The 15,012-nt window shown below is 37.7% G+C and overlaps 1 protein-coding gene across 3 annotated transcripts in view; it reads right to left on the bottom strand.

The window, feature by feature from the left end:
* The window catches only part of ARID2 (AT-rich interaction domain 2), a 176,521-nt gene that overhangs the window by 88,867 nt on the left and 72,642 nt on the right, over nucleotides 1-15,012 (bottom strand). For all 3 annotated transcript variants that reach the window (XM_087723544.1, XM_087723543.1, XM_087723545.1), the window contains 6 exons: nucleotides 11,341-11,407; nucleotides 11,009-11,259; nucleotides 8,885-8,981; nucleotides 8,381-8,590; nucleotides 7,643-7,810; nucleotides 3,544-3,619 (listed from right to left, as the gene is read on the bottom strand). In XM_087723544.1, coding sequence (XP_087579670.1) covers nucleotides 3,544-3,619; nucleotides 7,643-7,810; nucleotides 8,381-8,590; nucleotides 8,885-8,981; nucleotides 11,009-11,259; nucleotides 11,341-11,407 — 869 coding nt within the window. The remainder of the gene's footprint in view (nucleotides 1-3,543; nucleotides 3,620-7,642; nucleotides 7,811-8,380; nucleotides 8,591-8,884; nucleotides 8,982-11,008; nucleotides 11,260-11,340; nucleotides 11,408-15,012) is intronic.

Here is a 15,012-nt window from a genome sequence, read left to right on the forward strand (position 1 = left end):
GGCCCCATATTAATCCCAATTGAGCTAAGGGTGCCACCTGCTGGTGCGACGGAGCAGCTTTCCGCTCTCCTCGACTCTGGCTGCTCTAGATGTATGATTAGTCCGGCAATGGTTGAAAAATTGGGCTTGAAGTTGAGGACTTTGAAAACCCCTATTGTTTTTTGCCAGATCGATGGGTCCATTGCAGGTGGGGGCCCAGCCAATTTTTACACTGAACCTCTAGAAATGAAAATGGGCACCCATTTAGAGTTAATCTCTTTTATTGTGGCACCTGGGATGGACAGACCCCTTATTTTGGGACTCCCCTGGCTTCGTAAATGGAACCCTCGCATTAACTGGAGGGAGGGGTGGCTGCGCATTCGGACCAGCACAGCCCCAGACAGGGAGGTCGAAGCCTCAGAGCCTGCTGGCTCCGGCCCCACTTTGGCCGCCAGGGTCCAGGAGAGAATTGAGGGGGAAGAGAAGATTCCAAAGGAATATTGGGACCTGAAAGGAGTTTTTAGTGAAAAATCTTCCGATAAGCTTCCGCCCCACAGACCCACTGATTGCTCCATTGAGATTTTGCCTGGGGTAGCGCTTCCAAAACCCCAAATATATTCTATGTCACCTAGGGAGATGGAGGAAATGAGGAAGTTTATTGACAAGAACTTGCAAAGGGGTTTCATTGAACCAGCCAGACCCAAGGTGGCTGCTCCTGTACTATTCAGAGAAAAGAAAGATGGCTCTCTTCGCCTCTGCGTGAACTTTAAGAACCTTAATTCAATCTCTTCCCAAAATCTCTACCCCTTGCCTCTGATGAAGGACATGCTGGCCCAACTTGGGAAGGGCCGCATTTTTACTAAACTGGACTTATGGGAGGCATAATATAGGGTCCGGATTAAGGAGGGGGATGAGTGGAAGACTGCTTTCAACTGCCCCCTGGGTTGCTTCCAATTCCGTGTAATGCCCTTTGGCCTGCAGGGGGCGCCTGCAGTTTTCATACAATTAATTAATGAGGTTTTGCATGACCACCTCTACAAGGGCGTTATCGTATATTTGGATGATATCCTTATTTACACGCAAACACATGACGAACATGTCAAGTTGGTCCGCACTGTCCTAAAGAAACTCCGAGCCGCAGAGCTTTATGCCAAGTTGTCCAAATGTGAATTTCACCAGGAGAAGATAGACTACCTTGGCTATCGTATCTCCCACGCAGGTGTGGAGATGGACCCCGCTAAAGTCAAGGCGGTCACTGAGTGGGAGGCGCCCCGTACACGCAGGCAGTTGCAGAAGTTTTTGGGTTTTGCCAATTTCTATCGTCAGTTCATCCCTTCTTTTGCCAAAATTGCACTTCCCATCACTAATTTGTTGAAGTCCAAAGGTGGGCCGAAACCCAAGCCTAGCAAGCCGTTGAATTGGATCATGGAGTGTCAAGCTGCTTTTGAGAAGTTGAAACGACTTTTTGCAGAGGAGCCGGTTCTGAAGCACCCGGACATGGACAAGCCCTTCGTCGTTCAAGCTGATGCCAGCGACGTGGCAGTGCGGGCCGTATTGCTTCAGACCAACAACCAAGGTAATTTACAACCTTGTGCCTACACCTCTCGTAAACTCACAGACACTGAGAGACGTTGGGCAATCTGGGAGAAAGAAGCATTTGCTGTTCGTTGGGCTTTGGCCACATGGCGCCATTTCCTGGAGGACGCTAAGCACCCGTTTGAGGTGTGGACTGACCATAAGAATTTGGAGGCTTTGAGGATTCCCAGGCGGCTCTCCCCTAAGCAGATGCGCTGGGCTCAGCATTTCAATCGTTTTAATTTCACCCTGAAATACATTCCGGGGGGGAAGAACTTCATGGCTGATGCTTTGTCCAGCCTCCCTCAATACAACTGCTCTAAGCTCAGCGTTGTCCAGCCCATTGTTCCTACGTCAAGCCTGGCTGCTCCTGTTGTTACTAGACAACAGACACGCTGTAAGGTGGACGTGTCTCAAGATTTTCTTTCCAACCTCAAGAAGGCCCTTCCTCAGGATGATTGGTTCCAGCAGCATCAAGGTGAATGCACCATGAGGGATGATTTGCCATGGATTGGGGCGAAACTTTACGTCCCTGCCTCTCTTCGTCTCGTTGTTCTCCAACGGGCTCATGATTCCAAGTTGGTGGGGCACTTTGGATTTGTGAAGACGCTGCATCTGGTGAAACGGCAGTTTTGGTGGCCCTCTTTGAAGGACATTGAACTTTATGTCGCCAGCTGTCCTGTTTGTGCGGCCGCTAAACGCCCGCCGGGGATACCGCAGGGTTTGCTCCAGACTGTAGCTCGCCCTGTCGCCCCCTGGAAAGATATTTCTATGGACTTCATTGTCGAACTTCCTGAGAGCCAGAGACACACTGTCATATGGGTGGTTACTGACTTGTTCTCCAAGCAGGTTCATTTTATACCTTGCCCAAAGATTCCTTCTGCAAAAGCCCTCGCTAAACTATTCATTTCTCACGTTTACCGTTTGCACGGCGTGCCTGATCGCGTCATTTCTGATAGGGGCGTGCAATTCACCTCGGTCTTCTGGAAAGAATTTCTTAAGCGCATTGGCTCCGCCCAAGGCTTAAGCTCCGCCCACCACCTTCAGACTAATGGGGCTTGCGAGAGGACTAATTCTGTTCTGGAACAATATTTACGTTGTTTCATCAATTACCAGCAAGATGATTGGGTGGACTTGTTGCCGCACGCGGAGGTGGCTTATAATAATTCTGTACATAGCAGCACTGGTTTCACCCCTTTCCGTGTTGTGTTTGGCCAGGACTTTGTTCCTATTCCCGAAGTTCCTCTTGAGCAGCCGCAGGTTTCATCCATCTCCGAGTGGAGTGAGCGTTTGCGGCATATTTGGCCTTTGGCACTTCGTACTTTGGATGCTGCGCATCGCGCGCATAAGAAACAGGCTGATAAGAAACGTGTTCAACCTTATCAGTACAAGGTGGATGATCAGGTTTATCTATCCACAAAGTTCCTTCAAACTACACAGAAATCAAAGAAGTTGGGCCCTAAGTATGTGGGCCCGTTTCCCATCATCAAAGTCATCAATCCTGTTTTGGTTCGCTTGCAGCTGCCCAAGCACCTCAACCATGTGTATCCTGTTTTCCACGTTAATCTCATTAAACCTGTTCGTTTTTCATCTTTACGTCCGCCAATGGATCCGCCACCTGCCCCCCTATTGATTGGTGGTGAACAGCATTTTGAAGTTCGAGAAATTTTGGACTCTCGAAAACAACGGAATCGGATTCAGTACCTGGTGGTTTGGAAGCATTTTCCCCAGTCTCATGCCGAATGGGTGGACAAATATGCTGAAACTTCTGTTCATTATATCCACATGTATACTATGCACTGAAATAACTGAAGAAATTCTGACATGGAAATTATTTCCTTGAATAAAGCATTCAAATTAATTGATAAGTATTTCTTCAAAACAGAATATGTTATTTTGGTTTATATTTTCAATAATGATTGTGAAGTTTTAAAATGAATACAAAAGCTAGCTATTTCATGGGATATATCAACAGAATTAAATACTCACCACTGGCATGCAAATTTTTCACTGTCAATTTCTACTATTCCTGGTGGTGGTGCAACATGTTGTGGTGCTCTTGTTGCTATGAAAAGAAATAAGAATTATCAATTTTATATGAAAATATATATAAACTTTGGATAGCTTGTCATTACTCTTTAGAAGGCTTAGAAACACTACTGATATGGTTCACTTTCCATTATCAATTAAGAATGCTATCCATGCAGAGAGATCAATACACAGATTGCAATTGCTCCAAATTTGGGGATGGAATTCATGAATGAAGATCTTTTGGTCACCTAGTAATTTTGCTATATTTTGCTGCCTGGAGACTCCCTGAAATCTAAGGTATGTTTCAAGATTCTAGTAGGGTGAAGCTACCCTACATCCTTCTATCTGGGGTCTACCCATCCTCTTCCACTTAGTCCACAGTTTCAGGAGGGATGCACATGGAGTGCTAAGAGAGGAAGGTGACACCCATCTTGCCAGCCAGGTCAGCCAAATCAACTTTGGTGATCAGTGGGTTAATAGATGTCACAGCCAGACTGCCCTCTGTTCTGAAAGGAATTATGTTATGTTATTTTTACTTACAGTACTAATAATTTAAAAATCTAGCTATCAAATATTGCAACTTTAATTAAATTAGACTATGAAGAAGAAAATAAGTTCAATCAATCATTCTAAACCTCACATGTTTACACATTCACAAGGAATTAAGAAAATTAGACACTGTTAAAGATTTCATTCATTCATTTTCATTTTATTGCACATCCATCTTACCACAGGGTAACTCAGGACAGCTTGCAACATTAAAAAGACAAAAGTATAAAAAAAACATAAATGATGTAAATAAAATACTATAAAGACCCAAATACTCAGTCCTAAAGAGGGGGGCAGGGAGTAGAATGAGAAATGGGGGAAGATGGGATATATTATTAATTTATCAACCACCTCCAATGTGAAACCCCTCCATTGGAGTCCCAAGCCAATTGGCAAGAGCCAGGTCTTTAGACTCTTGCAGAAGATCAGGAAGGTTGCAACCAATGTCACTCCAGAGGGCAAGATGTTCCAAAGGGCATGCACAATTGCAGAGAAGACTCTTCTCCTGGTCCCCACCAGCTGAAATACCTTAGCCAATGGGTCTCAAAGCATGTCTCCTCTGCTGGCACTGGTGGGGCAGGCCAAGCCCAATGGGATGAGACAATCCGTCAGGTAGCCTGGATCTATGCCATAAAAGCCTTTAAAGGTGATTACCAACACGTTGAATTGCACCTGAAGCAAACCGGCACCTAGTGCAGCTTGTGGAGCAATGATGTTACATGGGCATCTCTGAGAGCTCTGACAGCCCCAAGAACTGCCTGTGCCACCACACTCTGCATCAATTGTGATTTCTGAATGCTCATCAGTAGCCCCATGTAGAACATGTTGCAATAGTCCAACTGCGGCATGACTTAAGGCTTGAATGACTGAGTGCAGGGTTTCCTGATCCAGGATACGCTGCAACTGGAGCATAAACTGAAATTGTGCAACTTCAGTTTGCACAAAGCTGTGACTTCCTCCTGCTCTTTGAGCAGGAATTGTGAGTCCAGGAGAGCCTCCCAAGTTGTAGACTGGATCCCTCTGGGGTAGTATCACCCCACCTAGAACTAAAAATGTCAAAGTCCTGGGTCTTGAGGCTCTATGTAGTCAAAGCTATTTGGTCCTGACAAGGTTCAGTTGAAGCCTGTTGTGCCCCATCCAGGCCCACACAACCTCCAGGCTGGGAGTTGGCAACCTGCAGCCTGAGAAGCGCATGCGGCTCTTTGACCCCTCTCCTGTGGCTCCTGCGTCCTTCGCAGGCAATTCAGCCCTTTTCTTGCTCTCATTTCTTTCTTGGCTCTCCTGCGCCGCGCTTTCCTCCCTGCATCCAGCAATGGCTGCTGCTGCTGCTCCCCATTCCCCTCCTTCCTCAGTCAACACGAAGCTATTCACCTCACTGCACAGTGGCGGCAGCAGGAAAAAGAGTTGGTGTCCCCGCCCCCATGATCCCAGCCCATGAGGGTATTTTGCTTCTGGGAGAGAATGAGAGAGAGGGAAAAGAGAGGGAAACAAATCAGAAAGAGAGAAGGAGGAGAGAGAAATGAGAGAGAGCTGGAGGGAGAGAATGAGATAGAGGGAAAAGAGAGGAAAACAAATCAGAGAGCGAGAAGGGGGAGAGAAAGGAAGAGAAATGTAGGAAAGAAGAGAAAGGAAGAGAAAAAAGAAAGAAAAAAAGAAACTTTCTCAGAACTATAATGAAAGCAATGGCAAGCTAGATCTCTTACTAAGAAAACTGTAGTTTGCCAGAAGCACAAATTAGAGGCAAGTCTGAATTTTTTAAAAGAAATAACAGAGATGGCAAAAATGCATCTGAAAATAAGATTATTTATAATTTTGGATAATGTATTATATTCTCAAACTCAAAAAGAAATCAAAATATATATGCTATTCCTGTTAGTACAATCTTGCCAGTTTCTATCAACTTAGAGTTCACTATGAAAAGATTAGATTACAGAGAAGCAAAATCCCATAATTAATAACTTTATTTTGGATTTGTATTGAAAGAGAAGGAAAGAGGGAAAGGGAATGAAGGAAAGAAAGAAAGAAAGGAAAGAAAGAAAAAAAGAAAAAGGAAAGGAAGAAGAGAAATGGAGAGCTAAAAGAGAGAAAAACAGAAATGAGAGGGAGGGAGGGGAGAGAGATGGGGAGATTTAAGATTTAGTTTATTTGTATGCCACCCTTCTCCGGGAGGGACTCAGGGCGGCGAACAACTCAAAAGGGGAAAAGGGGATACAAACACAATACACGTAATTAAAATACACAAGAGTCATACAGCCATACAAGTCGAGAGGGGAGGGGAACTCATCAACCCCAGGCCTGCCGGCACACCCAGGTTTTGACGGCTTTCCGGAAGGCCTGGAGAGAGGTGAGGGTCCGAATCTCCGCGGGGAGTTCATTCCAAAGAGACCAAAGAGAGAGAGACCCATTTCCCACAGAAAACACAGCCATGAAACCTGGGTAGACGTGGCTGGGGTGTGTGTCATGTGACTGGGTGGAGTGATGTTGGGTTGGCTATGCCCACCAAGGTTTTGTGGCTCCTGTTGTTTTCTTTTCTGTGGGAAACAGGTCAAAATGGCTCTTTGAATGTTTAAGGTTGCAGACCGCTGCTCTAGGCACAGCGAAAGGGCAAACAGCATCACTTGGGTGACCAGTTATAGATCAGATACCTCAACCCATGGTGACAGATGATCTCACCCAGCGGTTTCATATATATGTTAAAAAGGAGAAAGTACTGAGCCCTGCAACATGCCATTATTATAATTTTTTAGTTCTGTATTAGGATTTTTCTAGTAAACCAGGTGGTTTAAAACCCAGGATTCTGAAGGAGATAACAGATGTAATCTTAGAGTGACTGAATCTTTCATAATTCCTGTAGCACAGGGGAACTATCAGAAGACTGAAATAGAGCTGATGTGGTTCCAAAAGGAGGAAAAATGGATCCAAGAAATTACAGGCCAATCAGTCTTTTTTTTACTATTGACCAAATCACCACAGCTCTTTAGATAGATGGTAAAGCTATAAAAAATACAACAACAATAAACTGTGTTAAGAAGTATTGCAGAAAGAATACACACACACACACACACACACAGAGTACTTACAGAACATAGCAATGGCTATTTATGAAAATAAATCACCTAAGCATATCCCTACTTCTACTGCATAGAAATAATAAACTATACCCCCTCATATTTTGCTACCATCACAATTTAGAGATTCATGTTTCTATAATAAAAGACTACCAAATGTATCTAATCATATTCCAATATATAATCTACAGAGTTTTTAAAGATTTATCTCATTTCTATTATTTTTTATAAATAATTCAAGGTGATAAACATACCCAATTCTTCCTCCTCCTCCTATTTTCCACACAACAACAAGCCTGTGAGATGATTTCAGCTGGGACAGTGACTGGCCCAAAGTTACCTAGCCAGATATGATGCCTAGGAAGGACTAGAACTTATGATATCCTGCTTTTTAGACTGGTGCCAATCACTAAACCAAACTTCAATAGGATAATACTAACCTGGAGTAGCAGGGGCATGTCCCTGTGATGAAACTTGTTCCACTGCTTGTGGCCTAATTTCAGAGAGTACTTGGTGGTTGGTACTTTGATGTTCAACAAGTTTTACTACATTGAGTGCATCACCTCCAAACATCTGGATGTCCATTGAAACCAGGCATACTAATGTATCTATAAATTAGCATAAATTAATTTATTTTATTCCACTAAAAGAATTAATTTCAGAAAGTTATTGCATTAAGTTAAACTGAATTCATTTAAAGTATAGCTTTATAGCTTTGCTAGACCTATTTCTATTTGTTTTGGCATCATAAGCAGATTTCATGATTGAAATTTCCAATACCCACTTCTGTTTGTTTTATTTAAAAATTGAAACAGATTTTTGTATAAGCAAAAATGGTTTTTTATTAGTTGGGTTAGTCTATTGCTTACCCGTGACACATTTATTGATTCTATGTTATCCTTTGCACCTTACCAAAATACTTTAAAAGTTTACCATGATAGGAGCTATGCAAATTAAATAAATATAGTATCTACATAATTTTATTGGAACAAATAACTTTCAGTTTTCCAACTGTTTTCTGATCCTTGCCATGATTACCCATAGCACAGAAAAGAGGAATTAAGACAAAGGACAAGCCATGTATCACTTTACAGAAAAAAACATTAAACAAATGTTTTTTTGTTTAATACAAGTAATACAATACAAGTGTTTTGTTAAAAACAAGTCTGATAGCTCACCTATACTTTTATCAATTTTAGCTATTTTGCTACAGGCCACTTCACCCATTTCAGTGAGCATATAGAGCACTTCCAGAGCAGATGTAACAAGTAAAACATCAGGTAAAGTGAGATGGCAGATGATTTCTTTGTAAGATTCTTGATCTACATATTCACAAATTAAGACACCATTGTCTTCAGCTTTACAAAGATTACCCAAGATTTCCATGCCTGAAACAAACAAAAAACAGTGTTGTATGGATGTCACAAAACAGCAAAATTTGTTCTCTGTTCCCAGAATACAGGATAAACAGTAATAGCTTCAAGTTACAAGAACAGCAAGTGTCAGTTGAGTATTAGAAGGAAAAAGAAGTGGTGGTAAGTTACTTCACAATAAATATCTACAAATAGTTTAGATTTCTGAACTGAGTAGAAGGTTGGACTCAGTCTAAAGTGATGGTTCTTCCTCTGATTTTTATAAAAATGATATTTTACACAAGATACTGTAATCACATAAATTCTTACCACGCATTTTTAAGAATCTATCTCTTGACATTAAGCACTTAGTAACAGTATGAAACATTAGATGAGTTGTTTTAAAATCAACAGGGTCCAAAAGAAGCTGAAAAATAGAAAGCAAGTATTAATGATTGAATGATTCATCTTATTCATCATTAATAAAATTAATATCATTATGGAAATCTTCCAAATTAAAGTAATACTTAAAACATATTGAAAATGTTATATCCTATCTGTGGCTTTCTATGCACTTTGCACTTAAATAGCTAGTTAATACTAAAATTAAAATTAAAAAAATATGAAATTGGTATCAGCAGCAGCAGCAGCATCCTAATCCCAAAGTTCAAATTTCTATTCAGTAACAGATCCAGTGTCTTAATTTTCACTTTTTCCATTGTAACCTCTAGCCCATTACTAGCGACAAATATGGTAATAAATATTTTCCCAGTTAGACAGCAATCTGTTACGTATGCATCTTAAAGGACAATGTTGTGTGACTCCACAGGACAATGTTAAAGTATCAAACACCTATCATCTGAATGTACCATGGATGAAGGACTAAAACCACTGTAACGCAATGTCTCCAACACCTAATAAAACCAATACTTCAGAATAGTTTTGTGAGGTTTCAAAAACCACCATCCAAAGAAACTAGTAAAGCCATACCTTTCTCAGTCAATTTCCACATTTTAACTCCAAATATTTCACAATATTGGATAATATCATTCTGAAAATTACTTAATTTGCATTACAGATAGTCCTTGACTTATAAAGGCAATTGGGACCAGAATTGCCATTGCTAAGGGCTATGGTTATAAAATACAATGTCATGTGACTGCACCATTTAGCGATGGCAATTCTGTCAGTGCCATTTCTTGTCAATAAGCGAGGATCACTCAGGTTATTAAGCAAGGATCTTCTGTGACTGCTATTTACGATTTCTTGCCAGCTTCTTTCTCCACTGACTTTGCTGGTAGGAAGCTGGAAGGGAACATTGTAGATTGTGATCATGTGACCATGGGGGAAACTGTGATGGCCAGAACTCCAGGGACTGGTTGTGAATATCATTTTTTCAGTGCCATCATACCTTTGAACAATCACAGAAAAATAGTTGCAATCCAAGGAATACCTGCATTTTTATTATCTATTAATTCAACTTTATCAAAGAAAAGTGAACAATTTTTCTTTTTTAGCTGAATGCAACTTAATGCTTTGTACGTGGGAATAAACACTGCTGAATACGGGAATGTTTTTAATACATATATTTGACATATATTTTTCTATAACTACAAATAGTATATTTTCTAGTTATATTTATCTGGATATTTTATGAATAGATTAATCTTAATTTTTTATTAAAATACATTTCAATACTTTAAAATAGTATTTATTGGTGCATGATTGCTAAAATGTAAGCCTTGCTTTAGTTGTTCTACCAAGTTTGCATAATAAATGTAAGAACAGTTTAGAATTTGAAGTAATTAATCTTATTCTTTTGAATGATAATTAACAAACAATACTGCTTGTTAAGAAACATGGGATAAACACAATTTTAATTACATTACATGCTTATTAAGAATGAGGACAAGAGTAGTGAAACCTAAGATATATTTCCATTATCGTTAATTTGTAACTCTTTATATTAATAATCAACATTCTGGTTTTTTAAAAATGTTTCAAGTAGGAGTGTTTATACATTTTAGATACCAGATAGGAATGTTCATTTCAGTAAATTATTTTTGAATTGTTATGTTCTGGATGTGCTAGAAGAAATTCTCTTAATTCTTCTAAAGGAAGCAAAAATAATACTGTTTTTCTTTTGTTTTTTTAAAAAAAGCTTCTAGGCCATCTGTCATCTAAGAGGTGTTTAACAAAATCCAAAGAAACTGTACTTGTATGTAACATAAAATGCAAAGCTTCATAGAAAAAAAATAGGATTCAGATTTAACCCATTAGCATTGTTATTTCAGGTTAGGTTTGGAACTAAACAACTTTATTTAATGATCTGAAAAATCACCAATACCAATGTGTTTCCTTTTATATAACACACAATAAGGTAAGATAGCTTTTCACTCCTACTTCATACTTTAAGCTATTTAAATTATAGGTATCATTTTTTAAATTTCTTACCTCGGCAGCAATATTTCCTAAAGTGTCAAGCCCCAATTGTCTTAAAGAAATAAAATGACTATGAGAAGAGAGCAACAAAAAACGAAGACAAGTACGATTAGCTGCCAATAGTTTTACATTTCCCTCCTCAAAGGAGAGATTTCTTAAAATCACTGCAATCTGGAGAACTCTCTGTCCTTCAATATCATTAATGCCCAACTTGCGTGGTGGATGAAATAAAGACTCCCATATCCAGTCTTCTGGTATAGTATCTATAAAAGTAAGATAATTATTTTAATAGTTCAGTTCAAGCTATACCAAAAATATTCTATTATTTATTGACTGCAACTCACCTTGAGATTTGTTTCTGTCAGAAATAAGGTCACGTACTTCATTATCCTCAACAATATCCTTCCAAAACTAAGACAAAAAAAATTTTTTTAGTGTGAAACTTAAAAGGGAATTTATTTCTAAAACAGTTGATGTGTAATAATGTAGGAAAATCATGTATTGCTCACAGTATTTATTTACCAGGAAACTTCCTGGGAAATAAGAAATAATAGAATTATATGGGTTAATGATTGTCTTTTGCTAAGTGACAAAATCATTAAATGTGGTATCACATGACCAGAACTTACAAAGGTAGATCCAATTGCGGTTAGTAGGTGAATTCTACATGACTATTAGGCACAATTTCACATGATCCTCATTTGTGACCTCCAGCCTCCAGTCTTTCAGTTGGCAACACTGTGATCACTGTAACTTGATTAGTGTCCTTATTAAGTGTCATCATAACTCCAAATAATCTCTGAATAAATAGTTATTAACTGAGGACTATCTGTATTTCCAAAACTTCTCTCTAATGGATCTTTATCTCTAATGGATCTCTATTTAAAACCTGAGGTGCTTTATACAAGCATCTCAGGTTTTCAATGGCAGATTTTGACTCTGTATACATATACATGCACATATACATACACAAATACATACATATATAAGATTATAATAGTAAAGTATAATTTTAGTCTGATTTAGATCCTTTAACTCAAAATTTAAATAAGATTAGTTCAATAGATATGAATTGTAAGATCTTCATATTTAACCTGTCTGTCTTTTTGAGATTTTAAATAAAATCAGCATTTATCATAAGTGTGAGTGTGTGCGCGCGTTTGCGTACAAGAAAATAATACTTATTCTCCCAGGATTTGAATAAATAAAAAGCATAAAAACAAGTTTAAATACTACACTGAACCACCAATTACACAATCTAATTGCCTATCATAAATGTAATTGTAGAAATAAAGTGATATTCAATCATAAATCTGATTAAATTTGTAAGACGCACTATACATGTAACATTAAAGAAATAATAAAACATTAAAAAGAAAATTAGAATTTTAAGCATATAAATATTTTTAGAAACAATGTTAACTTGAATTTTAAAGTAATTTAATGTTTCAACTGCTTTATATAAAACAGCTAGAGTTTGGAATGCATCCAAAATCTTAAACATCCAAGCATATTGAAACTATAGTGCAGCATTATTGGAATTAATGATACAATTAGTTTCCTAAAGCATAATTAGTTCAACTGATGTTGTAGGTTAAACATGTTATACTTTGGTATATTTCCAAATGGCTAATCAAATATAAAAACATTTAACATTCCTGATATAATTATTCTTCTTCCAATTTTGTGCATAATTATTCTCGCTGCCATTATGATATGTATAATTAAATATTGCATTTTTGTCATATTTCCTTGTAGGTATTCCCAATAGAAATAATTCCGGTTTCATATCTATTTGCTGTTTAGTAATTTCTTCAAGCCATTTTCTTATTCTATTCCAATATTGTTTAGCCTTTGGGCATAACCACCACATATGGGAATATGTTCCTTGATTTTGCCTACATTTCCAACAGTCCGATGAGTTCGGGTACATTTTAGTCAGTCTCACTGTTGGGAGATGCCATCTATAGAACATTTTATACATATTTTCCTTGTAGGCTACTGCCATTGTCAATTTATAATTTTTATTCCAAAAATTTTCCCATTTCTCCAAAATTTTTGGCCCAAGTTATCATAATTTCTTTAACTTCCTCCTCCTCCATTCTGTAATTCAATAAGTAGTTACATAATTTTTTTTTTTTTGAACAGAACTTTTTTATTTTTCTTTAAAAAAAACCGTAGTTACATAATTTCTTGATCAATTTATCCTGTGTACCTTGTAAAATTTTATCTAGATCTTGCGGTTCTGTTTAGAATCCATACTGTTCTTTATCTTTCTTATATCTAGCCTGTATCTGCATATATGGCCACCAATCAATGTCTATGCCTTTCTTTTAGTCCTAATCTTGTTTTTAATTCTCCCTGATCGTTTAGTAAATCTTTATATCTTTTTATTTTATCTATGTCTAATACATTTGGGTAGATTAATGCTTCATTGATAGCCAATTTGGAATTTTAATATAGTGTTTTTCTTTAATTTTTTGCCATACTTGCAGCAAAGCATCCCTAATTAAATGTTCCTGAAAATAACTGTGGGTTTTATTTTTGCCATATAAATGTGTGCCATTCTAACTGTAAGTCATGGCCTTCTAAAATCAGCGTTCTTTAATTTTTAAAACTCAATTCAATCTTTGATCCACATAATTGCCGCTGCCTGGTAGTAAGTCTCCCAATCCAGGAGCTTGAATCCTCCTCTTTCTCTACTATCCTGCAATAGTTTCATTTTAATCCGTGCTTTTTTACCCGGCCAAATATATTTCATAGTTGGCTTATTTAACTCTTTAAAAAAGCTTTTACCTAATTTTATTAGTGCTGTATGAAAGAAGAACAGTATTCTTGGTAAAATGTTCATTTTTATGGCAGCTATCCTTCCTATAAGGGACAGTAGTTTTTTCTTGTTTCCAAATCTTTTTTAATCTGTTGTATTAATTTAGTTTGATTATCTTCTTTGATTGAAGAACATCTGGCTGATAGCCAAATTCCCAGATATTTTACTTTTTGGTAACTTATATGCCCATTCTTTCTTCCAATTCTCTTTTCTGTTTTTTAGTAAGCTTTTTCGTAATGCCTTTGTTTTATTTTTGTTAATTTTAAGTCCTGCTACTCTACCATATTCTTCTATGTGTTGTACCAGTTCAGATCCTGTCTCTAGCAATTGTTCCAATATAAATACATAGTTGGTATACTTTCTGTACATCTCGTCTATATCTCTCCACATATGCTGTTTGTCCCTCTGCAGTACCTTTGCTAAAAGTTCTGCCATCTTCTCACCTAGATAACTGATGAAAAGGTAATTAAAAAACTATATGGATATTTGTTAGAGGTTAAGATAGAAGAAGAACAAGTTAAAGAACCTGTGATAGCTTGCGGGAAAAACTTTGGACATGGGATTGAATTAGAGAAGTGGCAGAAATTGTGATCTCAAAATTATAAAATGACAATGTCAACAGGACATAAAGAAATTTGTAAAGATGTTTTACAGGTGGCATCTACCCCCGACGAGAAAAACAAAAATGTTCAAGAACAAAGTGTTGGAAATGTCAGCAGATACCAGGTTCATATTACCATATGTGGTGGACTGGCATAGAAGCTGAAAAAATGTTGGACTAAAATCCACACTTGGTTGGAGAAAATGATACAAAAACACATTTAGACCAGAGATCTTTTTATTGGGAATCATACCGGAAACATACAATAGAAAACTGAAATATTTAATTGTAAATGTGCTAACAGCAGCTAGAATTGTATTTGCTAAAAATTGGAGAAATGAGAAAATACCAGTGCAGGAGGAAGTTATTCATAAAATAATGGAATGTGCTGAAATGAGTAAATTGACATTTGAAATTTTATTTGTGGTTAGATAAAAAAATATGGAAATGAAAACTAGAATGTTGTAAATATAAGAACAATTGAATGATATAGAATATAACATAAAAATATTTTACTACTAGAGATATTTGAGATGAACTGCTATGATGTAAATGATCCCAATACTTAATATCTCTTGTGGAAAATGA

This window comes from Thamnophis sirtalis, unplaced genomic scaffold (assembly GCF_051295495.1).
Source record: "Thamnophis sirtalis isolate CommonGarterSnake01/CBP01778 unplaced genomic scaffold, rThaSir2_p1.2 scaffold_9, whole genome shotgun sequence".
In the NCBI taxonomy this organism is placed as follows: domain Eukaryota; kingdom Metazoa; phylum Chordata; class Lepidosauria; order Squamata; family Natricidae; genus Thamnophis; species Thamnophis sirtalis.